The sequence below is a fragment of the Calypte anna genome, chromosome 13 (genome assembly GCF_003957555.1).
Source record: "Calypte anna isolate BGI_N300 chromosome 13, bCalAnn1_v1.p, whole genome shotgun sequence".
Lineage (NCBI taxonomy): Eukaryota > Metazoa > Chordata > Aves > Apodiformes > Trochilidae > Calypte > Calypte anna.
Window position 1 is genome coordinate 11,330,900 of NC_044259.1, and position 16,834 is coordinate 11,347,733.

Sequence of the window (16,834 nt, forward strand, 5' to 3'; positions counted from 1 at the left end):
CTGAAGGTTTTGGAGGGTACCAGACCAGCAGAAAATGAAGTGGCAAAAAAAACTACGAAAGGAAGGTGTTCAAAAGCCTTTTGCTGGAATGTGGGACTTTCTGCCTGCGGATTACTTGCAAAAACATCTAAGGAAGATTAAAATTTCTTGACAACAGGCTTTGAATTGCTCCACAGAGGTCAAAATCTCCCTGGAAAATTCCTGTGGTAAGCAGAATTGGGAAGGTCAAACCCCACTAAACCAGAAGAAGCCACAAGACATTTCCCTTGTAAAAAGAGAGAAAGAACCACAGTACTTCAATAAAAGAAAACAATTGTAATTGTGTGACAATATGCAGAGCAATAATTAGGAAATTCCAGTCTCCAAGCAACCTCCTATTTTTAAAGAAAAGTGACTGAAAATATTTAGGGGGAAAAAAAAAAAATCAAACATCAGTACAGCCATCCAAAATAGAAATATGTATTTTCTGATTAAGCTAAAAATTCCAAATTGAGAAAACCTGGGAAAATGAAAAAGTGCAGCTATCAGAATTGAGAAAATTTTTAGCCATGGAAAATTTTTATGTATGAGGCTCCACCAGCACAAGTAGCTCATTAGTAACAGAAAAATTTTACAGATAGCCCTAAAAATGTAGAAACCCAGAATCTCATCACTACTGTAGACCAGCAATAGTGTAATTTTAGACAACTTAGAGGCAACTGCTCTCTGAATCATGAAATGTGGTTGATTCCTGTATGGCACTCAAAGATATGTTACAGAAAGAGAATCCTCTGTGAGCTGTTACCAAGAAAAAAAAGCAAAAGATTGCCCAAGATCCTGCTATAACTGTTAGCATTTGATAGTCTCTACTATAACAGCCAGTTGAAGACACAATATTATAAGAATTCTCCAGGTAAAGCTGCTTTGTAAAATTCTAGACCTTCCATTATATGCTAGCTTTTCTTCTTCAGCAAGGTTTGAAATAGATTACTTGTATGATCTTGCAGATAGTTCCTCACTCCAAAGCATCCATGTCTCTGCCTCAGAGGAATGCATTTCTCACTGGATAAAATGTATGCTAAAGGAAAATAACTTTTCAGAATTAGTGGCTTGTTTTCCTATATTGCAGACATGTAAACATTATTAGAGAACAGGCTATTCCAAATGGCATCATTTGTGCACTGCTGAGAGCTCTTTAGCCATAATTTATACAGCAAAAGTACTTGGGCAAAAAAGAATTACAGTGAAAGAGATTGTTTTATTTACCTTGATGAGTCATTGTGACAGGTTCTTCACTGGATATATTGTTGTAAATGACCACAGCTGTGGCATTATGGGAAGCTGCACGCAGGATTTTCTCTCTAAATGTGCAGTTTCCTCGCTGTAGTAAAGCAATCCACTGCTTGGTGTTTGGTGGAACCTGGAAACGTGTTCGAGGGTCACAGCCCAGGCGATCTGCAACTGAAGCAGGAAAAGCATTTACACAGATGGCAATTTGTTCAAACAAGCAAAAAATGCAAAAAAAAAAAACCAACTCCAAGTTTTGCTGAATTACCTAACTGTTGTGCACTACAAAGCCTCTATCCTCTTGCTCATGAAGCCTAAAGCTAAGTGCATTCTAATGAAAAAAGTCTCTAAAAAACCACCTTGTGCACTGAAAGCTGTGACTATATGCCTGAGAATTAGGCTCACTAACACAAGCTATTTTTAACTCTAGTTCAGCTAGAACAATGAATTTACATTTGAATCAATACCTGCCTACAGGCTGAAAAACATCAGGATATTGTTCATGTGCTATAGGAATGTACAAAACAGCTGTTTATCAGCTATTCTGGGGAGTATAACTTTTTTCTTTCTAATGTAGTCATAAATATCACTGCAGTGGGAAGTATTACTGACAATAAGGAGGTTGTGAAAAGATTTCAGAGTTATCTGCCATGTGCAGGCTACTGTAAAAAAAGGACTTTATTAACAGCTGATCTTGTAAAACCCCAGCAGCCAACATCAGCTTTTTACCTTTGCACATTTTGTCTACAAGAAGTGTATTCAAATTCAGAGAGAAAAAAAAGGGTTTTGCACAGGCCCCCAAGTTATCAGCTAAACAGGTACTGATGGTACAAAGGAAGAGTAACAGAAATGGCAAATGAATTCAACAGCATGCAAAGCTCTTTTGTCCTTTCTGATGCTGTAATGTATCCTGGAACAACCCAAACCCACACAGAGCTATGTACAAAAGAGGCCCAAGTGCAATGCAGAAGATAACTCCTCAGCACAGCAGCTGAGAGTGATGAAAGGCAATTCTGTTTACACAACTGGAAAAGTGCAGTTTAGTCTTATAGACTGTTTCTATCACTAAAGGATTTTAGAAATTTAGAGCCAACATTAAGTTACAATACAAATATATTTAGCCTCTCAAACACAAAAAGTGTAAGAACCTTTGGCTTCTAAAAATGATAGGGATAACTAATGATTTTTCAAGACATAAACAAAAAAATATTTGCATTATAGCTCTGAAAACATTACAGATCCTCAGAGCAATTCAAAGGAAGCGTCCCATAAAGTTTAAAATGTGTTCTTAAAGAAATGAGTTTTCAGCACAGACTATGGGATTTCAGCAAGAAGTCTACCCAAAAAATACACAGTTCACCATACCAGCTGGAAACAAAAGATCTTTTCAACCATTCTCTGCTTAACATAGCTCAGGTTAAAACCTGTAACAAAGGAGATTCAGATCGCTAAAGGATCATTTTTGAAACAAAAATGAGAATCTTTTGGTTGCCTGAAGAGAACCAGTGCAGATGAATCTGTTGTGGCAGTTGCACAGGAAGCTGTTGCATCTCTTAATTTGGACAAGAAGTGCCTCTCCCTGTTCCCTTGGAAGGAGGGTGGGGAGCCAGATAGAAGCACATCCTCTTCACAATTGTTTTTCAAGCCTGTATTAGACATTTCAGACATGGAGGGCTATTTGCTGCATTTCTGGGTTTGTGGTTTTGTTTTATCCAGGGATCAGGGAAAATCTGAGACATAGATGCCTGGAGCTGAATTTTTTAGGGTATTTTCTTCCACTGCCCTGACATTATCACTCAAATCCCTTTGGAAATTTGTAGCTAGCTCTGATCCACACATTTGTTTTGGAGCACTAGTGACAGCCATCATGACCAGCAATGATCACAGGAGCATCAACTGCACTTTTTGTAGTTTGAACTTTAAGAGAACAGTATGTTTTTAAAAGGAATTATAGTCTGGTCTGAAAAGATGATCAAAATGTGGCACCTGTGCAACCAATCTCGGTGTCCGCTGTGAAGATAAAAGCAGCTTTCTGTTTAATGCAGACTTCCCCCATCCATGCTCAGAACATTTTCACTTAAAATATGCCCGAGGGGGAAAGCAACAGCAGACTATGACAGGAGTTTCTCAAGCCTGAAAGCTAAAAATCCCATTTTTTACAAAAATTTATGTATGCACCTCTGAATTTATACAGCTTGAAATTTAGCTTAAGAACAGAGAAAGAAATAAGGGACAAAAGAAATCACATCTCTGGAGAAAGCAGTTCAAATTTTTCTACCATGGTAAAGATCCAAGTCTCTTTCAGCTGAGGACAGAGCTACAAAACATTACTGGATAGAGCAACAGGATCAGGAAATAAGATATTAAGAGATAAAAGCTTTCAGGATATAGATTAACAAACACCACTCAAATGCATCAAGGATGTTATTTCTGATGAGGTGGATTAAGTATGTCCTGATGAAAAATTAAAAGATGACTATATTACTTTAGCACTATTTAATTAACACAAAACTTCAAGGAAAATCTATTTAAGATAAAGCTGATCTGAGTAACTGCATGGCACATAAGTGTTAATTAAAAGTCACAACCCACTGTCTTCACATTAGCAAACTATTACACCACAGAAATGTTTATAATATTTTCATTTTTAACCAAATAAAGTTCAGGGACAATAGTAGAAAATCAGTTTTCCTGACCATCTTTACAGTAGACAATACACTCTAAAAAGAGCCAAAGTACTGTCACAGTCACCCTTCTAGCATAATGAACTGGCTTAAAATAAAACATCAGCCATACACCTAACGTGCCAGGCACATCAGCTGGCACTGTGAGGGACAGATAAACCAACACTGTCAGCAAGAATCATCATCAATAGCTCTCCATTACCATGCCATCTATGCTCCATTGTCCAAAGTCCAATTAGGATCTAAAAGACTAAGGCTTGCAAATATTACCTGGATGATGTCCACACCAGAATGAAAAGCAACTTCACATTAAATTAATGTTATTCTGAAACAAGCAACTTGCACATAAAAAGATACAATCAGAAGCCACTCGTGGTATTTTGCAATTTCAGAAGATGCAAGCACGCAGAAATCCACCTAATTATTTTTCCCCACAGGTGTGCTACTCTTCTAGCTTATTTAAAATATAAGTTATTTACATTGCTTTTCCTTTCTCCATGTCTACCTCTGTACCATGAATGTGCTGGCAAGAAAACAATTTTCTACTAGCAGTGGCAGCCTGCTGGGTTAAAAAACTATGTACAATGTGGTTGTAAATATCTCCCTTCCTGCTGTGAGCCCCAACAACTCAGAAGAGCCTCTTTATAGCAGAATCAGCTGCGATTTCAGTGTGTACAGTTTGGCTGCACATTTGTTCTCAGCTTCAGGAGAGCTTCAGTTTCCTCTTGCAGAACACACAGGATGGCCCAACTTGCATTATTACTACTGCTTTTTAGAATAGCTTAGAATGTAGCTGTAATGCTTCCATTCACCCAAGGTGGCTGCATTGACTTTGTCCCCTTTCCTCAGAAAAAAAAAGAGTGCAATAATCTCACACCCTAGGCATTAACTATTTTATTCCATGGTTGTTTGGGTTTTGGTTTTGGTTTTTTTGTTTGTTTGGGTTTTTTCTTTGTTTTGTTTTTACTTTTTTTTTCTTTTGTTTAAATAAAATAAATTTAAAAGGTCAGATAGCTAGATATTGATTGCATCTCAACTAATACTCTACTCTGAGACCAGCACCAGTTGCCAGAGCTGGTCAGTCTTAGCTATACATAAATAATTTTAGAGTCTGACCTTCAATCACTGTAATACAATAGGTACAGACACCACCAGTATTTTGAGGGGCAGCAGATGAAGAGATTTGTTGGGAAAGAAAACAGCACAGGGGAAGACACAGTCCTGTGTAGCCAGCACTCCAAAGCATTCCCTCCCTGCAGCAGGCAGTGCCCAGGCAGCTGCTCCACAGCAAACCTGCCTACCAGAGCAGTGAAACACAGTAATTATAATCCTGTGATAAAATTCCCAGAAAAGGAATTCAGCTGGGAAATTTAGAGAAGCAACACAGCGGCACTGATTCAAGGAAGGACACTAGTTACTTGCTATCCCATTAGGATTTAATACATTTAATACATATTTTCTCTTTCAAAGCATTACTATTTGTGTTATTATCAGTGCAGTCCTTACTCAAGCCAGTTATAATGTCCACTTTTAAAAAGCTGTGTCAACGAATTATGTAAAGTGGTATTTTATTTTCACGAGCTATTTCAGGTAATTGCTTTGACTAAAGCTGGCTTCAGCACTAGAAGAAACTCTTTGAACAAGAGGCAATCTTGTTTCAGGGAAGAAGTTAAACAAAAGAAAATCATTGAAGCTGAGAAGAGTGCTGTTAATAGTTCAGATTTAATCTTGTTAGCTCAGTAAGTATTCGACAATTACGGCTATCAACTCCAATATGTAACTTCCACTTTTGGCATCAATTAATTACTACTAATGAAACCAACGATAAAGGAGGGATTCACACACAAGATTTTTCTTCCACAACTCTGTATCTGATACATTCACTTGCTGTACTTTCCTAAAGCTTATTATTTTTGATTCTGGGCCAGAAAGGAATATAGAATTATGTCTGAAATTACCTAAAGCTCTGCAGTTACCAGGAAACTGGCACTTTAAGCCTTCTGCAGCTAAAACTTGTTCACACAAAATGTTTATCAAGTGTCAGATGCTACAAAATGCTGTAGTTACAGAACCATGCCCTAACATTGTGCAAATAGATTTTTCCCCCCCTACTTCCATCTTCATTTTGACAGATACAGAAGTGACCTCTTCACCATGGAGAACATTTTTGAGGGAACTAAGCCACAAAGTGCTGCAGTTTATACCAGGATGTGAGATTTCAATGGCTTCTAGCTTGGCTTGTCATAGCCAGAGGAATGTGCCTGACATCCAAAGGGCACCACAACCAAGGTCCAGCACCTCTTACCAAAGATGCTGAACAGCAGAGGCTGCTGGAGTGGCACAGGGATGAACACATCCACAGCACGTGTCCAGACCCTGCCACAAGTACCTACTGCAAGATGTTTGGGCTGAAGCTGCTGGTTCCACAAAGTCATAAATAGCAGGGTAAGAGATTGAGTGAGAAGTGCTCAGTAGCCTCACCAAAGAGACAAGATAAACTTGAACTATCAGAAGAGCTGCATCAGGAGGTGAAGATGCACTTCACTATTGTCCCCTCATGCAGAATGAGGGGAAGATTTTTAATTTTTTTTTTTTTATAATTTGCAAGCATTTGTATCTAGAAGCTGCTTAAAACGCTCTTCCAATAAGAATTTATTTAAGTCATGACAAAAGATTAACAAGTTTGAGGAACTAAGAAAAGGAACTAGAAGTGGAAGAATAGATTAATAGAGAAACTGGTGCTATCAGGCCTTTAATGCACACAGAAAGGTTTGTGAACACAGGTGCTGGGACTGACAGCTTGCTAGAGCTACACTTTCACAAGTCAAATTCACCAGCGGTCACAGGAATTACTGGCATATCACTTCCCAGGGAACATTGCTTTGGAAAGCCAGTATCAATTTCATACAAGGGTCTATAAAAAGAACAGGGAAAGAATTTTAATACATATATTAACATGATGAGGTTGAATTTGAGTAAAGAACCTTAGCTAAAGAAACAGAAGCGACTGAATATCTCAGTCTGCACTGAAATGGATGGACAATCACAGGGGACTGGCAAATTCCAAAAGTAGTATATAAAATATTGGGCATATTCAAGAACATGAGTTAACAAAAAACACTGCAGAGCTCAACATTTATAATCAAAGGCTGTGCTTTTAAAAATGGTTTAGGTTCAACAGCTGATCATTGGCCCTAAATTCTGAATTAGTAAACCTATTTATTTCCCTACAGGCAATGAGTAAGGGATCTTAACACAGCAAGCAAAAATGTGACGTTAAGGACAATGCAGCTCAAAAACAGATGCCCCAGCCATCAAGGTGCTAACAAATCACCCACGTTTGTGGAAATTTCAAGGGATAGCCCATGAATGGGTGAATGATTGACATCAAGCTGACAGTCAAGGTATTCTCAAACATACTTGCACCACTTGGAGAGCCCTTTTCTTCTTAGGATACATGAGAACTGGAGTAGGGTGTTTACTGCTCTAACAGCAGAGGCCAATGCCAGCTGCTTGTGCTAAGAGCTACTGGAAAAAATATTTTGCAAACAATTTCTACAGCAATATTAACAGGTTGATTAAAAGGCATTAGAGCAATTACTTTCATGAAGACAGCATTGTCTTTTATCAAATCTAGATATAAAAAGCTGAAGAATATAAACATAAGCCTGTGCTCAAGAGCATCTTAACTAAAAGCATGAAGTATTCCAGTCTTTTCTACCACATGACATCTTTAAGCACACTGACAAAATTCAAATCAAATGTATACTATACAACAACCCACAGAGAACAACTCAGAAGAACTTTAAAAACAGACAAGTGCTGCAGTGTTTGCTTTAACAGTCTTCTGATGACAAATGGGGCAAAACTGAACCCCTGTAACAACTGATGGCAAAATTTTAATGACTGCAGCACATCAAAACTGAAAAATTGAGCTCTGCAATTTAGTGATTGCTGCTGTGCTTTCTCACTGAATTATTGATCAAATGGTATGTAGCAGTAAACTCTTTATGAACTGCTCAGAATTTTATCTCTTCTCTCACCAACAGCTTCTACTGAGAATGCTGTCAGCCTCACTACTTTATATCAGAAAAAAGCAGAAAGATTTACAGAAGCAGGTTAAAAAGTAATTAATACCAAAAGTTTTCATCGACAACTAATGGAGCTAAACAAATCAAGCATTTTGATACCTTGTATCTATTAAAAGGCAGGAGTTTAAAAAACTCTAAAAATAATATTTGCAATAATAGTGCCCATGTGCCTCACACTTTCAGGACAGCCTCCTGATTTCACATGGTGGTTGGGGTGTGTGTTTAAGTGAGGAACCCCAGGAAGTAGAAGGAAAGACCGAGAGTATTTGATGACAGCTGATGCTCAGAGCAACATGAAGGTAGGATTTGAAGTACAGATTTAAATCAACTTAGAGTATTTCTCCCCAACAATTTCTGCTTCCTTACATGCAAAAATAAAGTGTAGTGTTTATTCTAGTTACCACCTTGCAAAGCTGATGAAACCAAGCTTCAATGAAACTGGCAATCTTCTACTGATGCACAGTCTGCTTCGTACATACCAGAAGCTTATAGCAGGCTGCCTGGCAGGATGCATTTTGTTCTGAAAAAGCATCAAAACATTTTCCTGACCTTACGGTTTGGTAAAGCCTCAGAAAGCTTTTAGTACTAGAGGGGGTCTCTGTTATCAATTATTTTAAAAATCTCTAAATATTCAGCACTTAAAAGTCTAGTTTTAACTGACATTACTTCACCTAATGAATTATTGAGAGGTTTACTCTCCAGAAGACAGGTTGGGACCACTCTGATCCATCAAGTGGTCCATTCCTTAAAGATAGCAGTTTTGATAATGTCAAGAAAGATTTCCAAAATAAGATGCTACTAAAAACACATCATTATGACTCAAGTAACTGGTTTCATTTCAGGCAATAATCAACATAATATCCTCTATAAATTCCAACATTTGTCAGAAAACAATGAATGGGCAACAGCTTTGTTTAATAAAAAAAAAACTTACATGGAAGCACTACACAGCGTTCAGTACCACAAAAAAGTGCATTTTTTTGTGGCCATGAGATTAACAGCTCGATGGCTCTAGTCCTTCCAAGCCTCAATGGGCAGCTTAACAGCACTTTGAAGAAATGTACACTGAACAATCATGACTTCATGCAGCTGCAAGAGCCATCCAGATGCACGTCTGTAACAGTGAGACAGCCGTGCAGCTGCTCTGACATTCACATCAACGCTGTAACCAAACACCATTAACTATCGCTACTGGCTCTCTGTAATTAGTTTAGAAATAACACCTTCATTGCTCAGGACGAGGGGCCTACCGGGATCCATGCTGGAACACACATTCTGCTTTGCTGAGCAGCTATGAAAGCCAGCACTCACAGACCGCGGATTTTTTTTTTTTAATTTATTTTCCTCTGGCCAAGTTCTTCCTCCTCTTTTGTCAGAGCTTTCCTAGAAAGCCCGCAAAGCTCAGACAAAGCCCAGCCCCCCCTTCCCCGTAAGGGAGGCACCCGACAGCAAGGGACCGAGGGCAGGGTGGGCAGCGTTACCTCCGTTGATGGGCACGGGAGCCACCAGCAGGCCCTTGACCTCCACCTTGGGGGAATCCTGCCCGTACCGGCCGCGGTCGATCCTCAGCAGCGTGGGGCCGCCCCGCTCGGGGCTCAGCACCGTCACGTTGATGAGGGCGGTGTAATACGCCTGGCTGGCGTTGTCTGCGCCGGCCGGACCGACCCGGCAGTGCCAGAGCAGCAGCAGCAGCAGTAGCAGGACGGAGGAGCCGTTCCGGTGCTGACGAACCCACCGCCAGCTCATCTTCGACTCCGGGCGAGCCGAGGGGCCGTCACCGGGTGCCTCCGCCGCTCCTCCCGCGGCAGCGCCGAGCCGCACACAGCCCGGGTGTATTTTATCCCATCTGACAGCCCAGGAGCGGAGAAAGACCAAAAGCAGGCGGAGGGGGGAGGAGAGCACGGGCTCATGCCATGGGAGGAGCCAGGGGATTCATGGCAGGTCCCAGCAGAGTCCGATCCGCCGGCCGCGACTCCCGGAGCGATCCCTGCTCCGCCGGCCCTTCAAGGAGCCGCGCTCATGCCGCCCGCTCGCCCGCCCGCCTCAGCCCCGCCAGGCGAGGGGAGGAGGCGGGGGCGGCGCCGCGGCCCCTTTCCCGCACAGTCCCGCACCGGCTCTGAGGACGCCGCCGGAGCCGCCGCCGACACCTCAAGTCACGCTCACACACGGCCGCGAGGCTCGCCTCAGGCTCGCCTCGCCGCGCCGCACCGCCTCGCTTCGCTTCACCGAGCTCGCCGCCGATTTAATACGACGGGCGGGGCATCCCGCTGGCCAGGCCGGAGGCCGCAGTCGGTAACCCCTTCTCCATGCTCGGCTCGTCCGGGGGGCGACGGAGCCCCTCGCGCCTTCCCGCAGCCACCTCCCGCCGCCGGCTCCGCGCCCGCCGCCTCGACTGCAGCCCGGCGGGACCCACACTGCGCAGGCGCGCCCCGCCCCGCCCCACGCCACGCGGTCGAGAGGCGGGGCTGACGGAAGCCACGCCTACAAAGGGGCGGGGTTAAGAACGGGGCGGGGCTTTGTGGTATGACGTCACCGGGGCGTGGCAGCGTGTCCGGGGAGGCCACGGATGTGGTGGTCCCTGGGATGTGGTGGTCCCTGGGATGTAGTGGTCCTTGGGATGTGGAGGTCCTTGGGATGTGGTGGTCCTTGGGATGTGGTGGTCCTTGGGATGTGGAGGTCCCTGGGATGTGGTGGTCCCTGGAATGTGCTGGTCCTTGGGATGTGGTGGTCCTTGGGATGTGGAGGTCCTTGGGATGTGGAGGTCCTTGGGATGTGGTGGTCCCTGGGGATCCCCGGCCCGGCTGCTCCTGAGGTTTCACCGGCAACTCTAAGGAGCGCTTGGTTCTAGCGACCCTCGGGTCCTCAAGGCATTAGCTGCAGGGACACATACAGGCTCACATAGTGCCTTGGCACCTCTTAAATTTCCAGATCAGGGGTGCTGGCCATCAAAAAGACACAAGGGGGTTTTAAAGTGTGTCTGAAATATTTGGGGAAAAAAAAGAAAAAATCTGTATGTGTCAGAAAGTGTTGAGGTGTTCAGTGTGTCCAGTTCCAAAAGGGCTGTTGGGGCAGGGATGGCACAGCCTCCACGTCAGGATTTGGTCACTCCTACACAGTTCGGAGTTACTTCTGGCATATTGACAAACACTGAAATGTTTTTAATTAATACCACGAAATACTGTAAAACGGGACTTGATGCATTATTCTGTCTTTAACTAATGTTGTAGATTTAAGAATTTCATCTTGTTTGTGACCAGAGAGATAATAAATAATGAGGTGGTGTTCTGGGATTTTGAAAGGCAAGCTATCAGAAAATTATTTATGGCAAAGAAAACAAGTACCGCAGAGCTGTGGGTTAGGATGTTTTCTAAATTAACAGATAGCTGTGCTGCTGGTCTTTTGGGATACACTGTCCTGGGTGACCTCCCCATCTACTCTGGAAGGCACCTCTGATAAGCCTGGTGTTTAACCTCAGCATCTTATTAAACTATTTTCTTTTGGAAGGCCTTGTAGCTTACCTGTTTGTGATGCACCTGGTCCCATGCATGTGTAAGACAATATCATCAAAGAACAGTCTGTAAAATTTTCCATTGAGATGGAAGTGTTTGGTCTAACCCTGCCCTTGGAGACACCTGTGCCATTCCCAAGGAAAGCAGCAGGCTTGGAAATCTGCATCTTGCAGCAGAGTGGACCTCTGGGTTCTGCCAAAGGCGGGTAGCACGCAGCTCTGTAAAACCCTCTGAGAAACTTTTTAAGAAGAAATCTACAGAAATGTCAGCGCAATCCAGGAAGTGTTTCTGAAGCAGCAACTGAATTTTTTGCTTTCACTTTTTTTGATTTATTTTGCCCTTCTTGGTAAATGCAGGGTGAGAAACCACATGCCACTAATGGCCCCTGAAAGCTTCACCCAACCCGAAAGGTTTCACCCAACCCGAAAGGCTTCACCCAACCTTTCATCCCAGCCAGAGATCTGTCCCAGCAGATACACAATACTGCCCTGTGCAGGATCCCTGAGAGCTCTCGTTCTTACTGCACAGTATTTAATTTTTTTTTTTGTCTCTGCACCGTTTTGATGCAAACATGGGCAGAGAGCACTCAGAGCCTGAAAGATTCCTTGCTGTTACTGCATTGACCTTCCGAGAAGGATCTCAGAGCACTGAGAAAACATTTGCTGGCCATGTCAGCAGCAAAACAATAGCCGAGGGGCCCAGCCGGTGACTTGCCAGTTCCTTTTTCTAACCACAAGAAAAAGGCTGCTTTTAATGTTGCCCAGCCCTGCTTCCCGTGGGCTGCATTTCTGCTGCAGACGGGTGATCTGCCGGACCCAGCTCCCTGTGCCACCCAGCTCAGCTGCCCACTTGGCCCCACTGCCCCCACGCAGTTGCTCTGTGCCACACGCGGGGACACCGGTGCCCAGCAGCCGGGCAGGAGCAGCCGGGGGGCAAAAACACCGGGGATGCTCCATGAGCACAGAAGCTTCAGTCTCCTCGTTCCCCAGCCAGGCAGATCCTACGGAGCATAAATCCATTTATGCGCCATCTCCAGCGCTCCCCAAACACAAAACATTTCCTTCGGCCCAGATCCCGCCCGCGGCTCACGCCCGCCCTTGGCTTTCCCGTTGACATTGCCTCAGGCCGGCGTTCGGCCCCGCCGCCATCTTCCCCAACCCGGGCACTGCCGGGGCCGGGGCTCCACCTGCCGGCAGCCGCCTCGGGCTCGGGGGGAGCTCCGTGCGCTGAGGGGAAAAAAAGGGGGATCCCGGGGTTGCTCCGGAGAGCCCCGGGGATCTGTGATCTCGCCAAGGCGGCGAGAAAGGGTCCTGGATCTAGGGGAGATGGCGATGGGGAGAAGGGCTGGGTGCTGTCAGCAGGCTGTATACAGAGTATATACGGCTTCATCCTGAGAAAAGAGGAGAGATGGAAATGCCACAAAGGCAAACTGCTTCCTAGAGGATGCGGAGAAATGCGAAGGAACGGAAAAGTAGAAAAATACATGAAGTCAAAATGTGCTTAGGCCAGGGTCGGGCTGCCCGGGGAGAGCAGCGGTGGCCTCCAGGAACCAGAGAGCAGCTGCCAGTTATGATTTTATTAATTTTCACATTTAGATATTACAACAAAACTCTTAATGACAAAGGATAAACAAGTACTATAGGAGGAGAGGAAAGAAAGCAGTGTTCTAACTGGTTTGCTACATAACCATGAACTTCCAGAGACAAGACTCAACGTGAGTTACAAACACTCACTCACTGGTAGGAAAACTCCCGAGCAAACACCCACACACGCACCCACTGAACACTCACACACACAGACCACACTTCTGTACTCACACATAACCCATGTTGTAACCTACTTGCTTCTAAGGCAGCCCACTGAAACATTGAATGCTGCTGTAGCAACAACAGGTACCAGATTAAAATATTGCAATATGAATGAAGTGTTACTTGATACACAGGTTTTTCTTCAGAGACGCGTGTGTATTTGCAAGGAGGGGACCCAATGCTTTGTTTCCACAAGGGAGGAATGTCCTCTCCACACCAACACTTTGCAAGGAAAACTGAGACTCTGCACAGGGGGGGGGGGAAACAGTAATTTTAAAGGAGGAGGAGGATAAATAGCTTAGCTTCAATGTTGAGTTCCAGTAAAAAGCCCAAACAAAACACAACAGAGAGCACATTGTGAGAGCACACAATTATTGAACCCTGGGTTTTAAAAATTGAAATACTCCCTTGTTGCTGTGGAAAGACAGACACCACTCTTGCCTCACATCTTAAAACCAAACCAGACCAGCTTAATTTCATGCTCATGCCTATCTGGAGACTGTAAAAAAATTTTCCAGAAATAATGCAAGAGTGTGGGGAAGGGTATCAGGTTTGCACACTCTAATTTTAGTGCACTTCTAAGAGAGCGAAAGTACAGTTGTGTCAACAGCTCTTCAATATCCCACACCACAATTGTTCTTCAGCAGCAGGAGTGTCTGCAGAGGAGTCAGTGTCTGCTCATACCATGGAGCAATGCTGTTGATGCAGATACAATAGGACCCAATTCCACCTCCCACTCTCATTTTTCAACTATTATTTAATTGATAGGCCTCTTTCTTAGGACTTCTTTCAGATGGAGATGTTTCTATCCAGAGAACTGTTTGTGAAACACTGGAAACAAGAGAGCTTGTGTCCTGTGGATGCACATCACCAAGTGAGCAGCCAAAATACAGCTCAGCTGTTTGTCACCTTTCATCCATGCAAATGCTAGTGGAGACCCCCAGCAGCAAGGGGTATATGCAGCCTTCCTTCAGTCAAGGGAACCAGCAGTTCAAAAATCAGGGCAGGAGAAGCTGGTCTAGCCTATACCCTGCTGGCTATCCTGCTTTCTTGGCCTGGCTCTCCAACATCTCCTGCCAGAGCATTCTTACTGAGTCATAACAATTACTTAAAGATGTTTAAATTCCTGGCAACTTCAGGGGACACCAGTAGGAGTCAGGCAATTCATTGTCACATGCAATTTCCAATTCCATGTCCTGAGCCAGCTTGGCTCAAGCTGGTCCAGTTTTGTGCCTCTTTTTACCATGGAAATCATAGCCATGTCATCCTGCTAACACAAAAAGGGAGGGGAACACGGAGCACTCTGCACAGGCTGAGAATCTGAATGACAAGCATGCTTTTCCCATGTGCTGAATAAATCTTGCTATTACACTTGTGCAGAGAACTGTAATTAAGTCTTGGGAAAGTCATCCATCAGGATTCACAGGCTCGCATCAGGAAACACAAAACCTTCTGCTGGAAAAGAAATACAGTTTGGGAAAGATATAGGTCTGACAGGAAACACTATTTAAAAGTCCAAACCAAACCCTTGGCTCTGTGCACAGAGGTGTGGTTCGCAAGGAGATGGATGTTGAGATGTTCTGGTGCAAGGAGCATTGCCAGCCATGGGAATATGGGAGAAGAGGTGATGACAAGCTGTTCAGATGAGCCTCTCCACCTCTTCTCTGATGGTGACAGAACTGTGCTCTGTGTCTGAGCGTTCAGATTGTGAGCAGGATATAAAGTAGGTGGGAAGTGGTGAGACAGCAGCACAGAAATCCATAGAGAGTGGCTGTGGAGGTTCCCCAGAGCTCTGAACTCCTGTGGTATCTTTCAGAAACAAAAGGCCCAAGTGATGAGATGTTTCCACAGCAAATAAATGTTGCTCAGTCCTCTAGGAGAGAGGTACACTGTGCTGCTGGCTCTGCGTCAGAAACTGGAGATGAGCCACTGGGCAGACAGTGCCCCCTGAGCACCAGGGAACTCAGGTGACAGGGAAGGTGATGGTGCAGAAATGTCCATCCGGGAGAACTGGGGCTTGAGCCCTGGCCAGGTGCCACCCTCCACGTGCTCAGTGATGCCAACACACAAGCGGATGCAGCTCAGAGCACATCATTGCTGGAGCTCTGTTCCTTCCATTGTTTCCCAAACCCTTGCAGCAACTTGAAAATAAACATTTCACTCCCTACCACTTTGATCTTTTTCTTCCCAGCATTCAACCCATTTTCACTCTATGTTTAGAAGCCAGCTGAAATTAACACAGCTTTTTGTTAATTTATTACTGGAGCAACAAATGATCTTGGCTCTGCTCTGGGAGACAGGAAGGTGAGAGCAGCAGACCTGTGAGTAACCTGCTCCCAGTACAGAGTATATGAAACGCAGTTTTGCACAGAGCCTGCAAAAAGAGTTGGTATTTATTTCACTGAGAGGACTGTAGCCATCAGCTGATGACCTACTCAGCACTAGCTGTGTTGAGATGGCTAAAATAATCCTGGTGATAAGGCAAATTGACAAGATTTTCCCCCAGCAGAGATGAGAGGGGTGTGGGTGTTGCAGAGGAGATGGAGAGGCTGGCACCTGCCCAGAATGAACAGTGTGCATCAACATTTACAAAGAACCTTCAGGATCTCTCCATACACCTCTTTAAAATGTCCTGCTCTTGCTGCTAATACCACTAGGGATTTCTTCCCTTTGATTCTGTTCTGCAGCTCAGCAGCTGACATCATGAGAAGAGGAGGAAGCAATCCAAAGAAAAACATTCAGGCTGCACACCAGGAAGAAACTTGAAACTAAGACAGATCTATTTATATCTGACCTGAAACGGGCTTTCTGAATGGGAAGCTGATCCGAGTGGAGGCTGGATGCTAGGCAGAAGGTGCTGTAGTGCTGAACACAGGCACCCACTCCCTGGCAGAATGCATCTGTCTGAGCTGCAGGCAGAAAAGAACCATGAGGAATCGGCAGAGCCTCTCCAGTCCCTGCACAGGAAAGCTGCATCTGGAGGTGCTGTGTGGGTCATCATGCTGTGGTTCCAAGGACATTGGTGTCCTCCGTCCGTTCAGAGTTGGTTCCCTGCTGGAGTTGGGTGTATGCTGAAGAAGCTCTGAGTGACCCGGGTGACGCGCCTGCAGGGTGAGGGTGGATGCTTTGGCAGGCGTCTCCAGGGACTGATGCCATTAGTACTGCTCAGAGAAGAAGGAAGTGTGGAGAGCCAGGGGGCTGGCTCCCTCTCCAGGTGGGGTGCAGCTGCCATCCTCAGAGTGTTCTGACAGCTCCCCATATTCACTGTTGTAAAAAGTCTGGCCTCCGACCTGGGACCCGTATGACGGCCGACATCTGCCCCGCATGTCCGACTGTTCCCCTTGCAGCTCTGAGGTTCGGCTGGGCCCTTTACTGCTGTGGGGGAGAGAGACACAGAAGATCAGTCTGAGCATTCCTGGGAAGTTCCAGTTTCAGGAAACATCATCTACTAATGCACACAGCAGAGGCAGGTTCAG

General features: G+C 44.6%; 2 protein-coding genes across 5 annotated transcripts in view; both read right to left on the reverse strand.

Moving 5' to 3' along the window:
• The window catches only part of RNF130 (ring finger protein 130), a 49,604-nt gene extending 39,149 nt beyond the window's left edge, over window positions 1–10,455 (reverse strand). Inside the window, exons 1-3 of one of the 4 annotated variants that reach the window (XM_030458883.1) lie at window positions 9,879–10,444; window positions 9,523–9,810; window positions 1,246–1,440 (exon numbers count right to left, since the gene is read on the reverse strand). In XM_030458883.1, the coding sequence (XP_030314743.1) occupies window positions 1,246–1,440; window positions 9,523–9,810; window positions 9,879–9,951 (556 nt within the window). In that variant the 5' untranslated portion in view covers window positions 9,952–10,444. Of the gene's footprint in view, window positions 1–1,245; window positions 1,441–9,522 lie in introns of all 4 variants that reach the window. The other 3 variants (XM_030458879.1, XM_030458882.1, XM_030458880.1) reach the window with 3 other exon arrangements.
• A 2,702-nt stretch (window positions 10,456–13,157) lies between these two features.
• FLT4 (fms related tyrosine kinase 4) overlaps window positions 13,158–16,834 on the reverse strand; it is a 56,308-nt gene continuing 52,631 nt past the window's right edge. Inside the window, 1 exon segment of the mRNA XM_030458984.1 lies at window positions 13,158–16,733. Within this exon segment, the coding sequence (XP_030314844.1) occupies window positions 16,514–16,733 (220 nt within the window). The 3' untranslated portion in view covers window positions 13,158–16,513.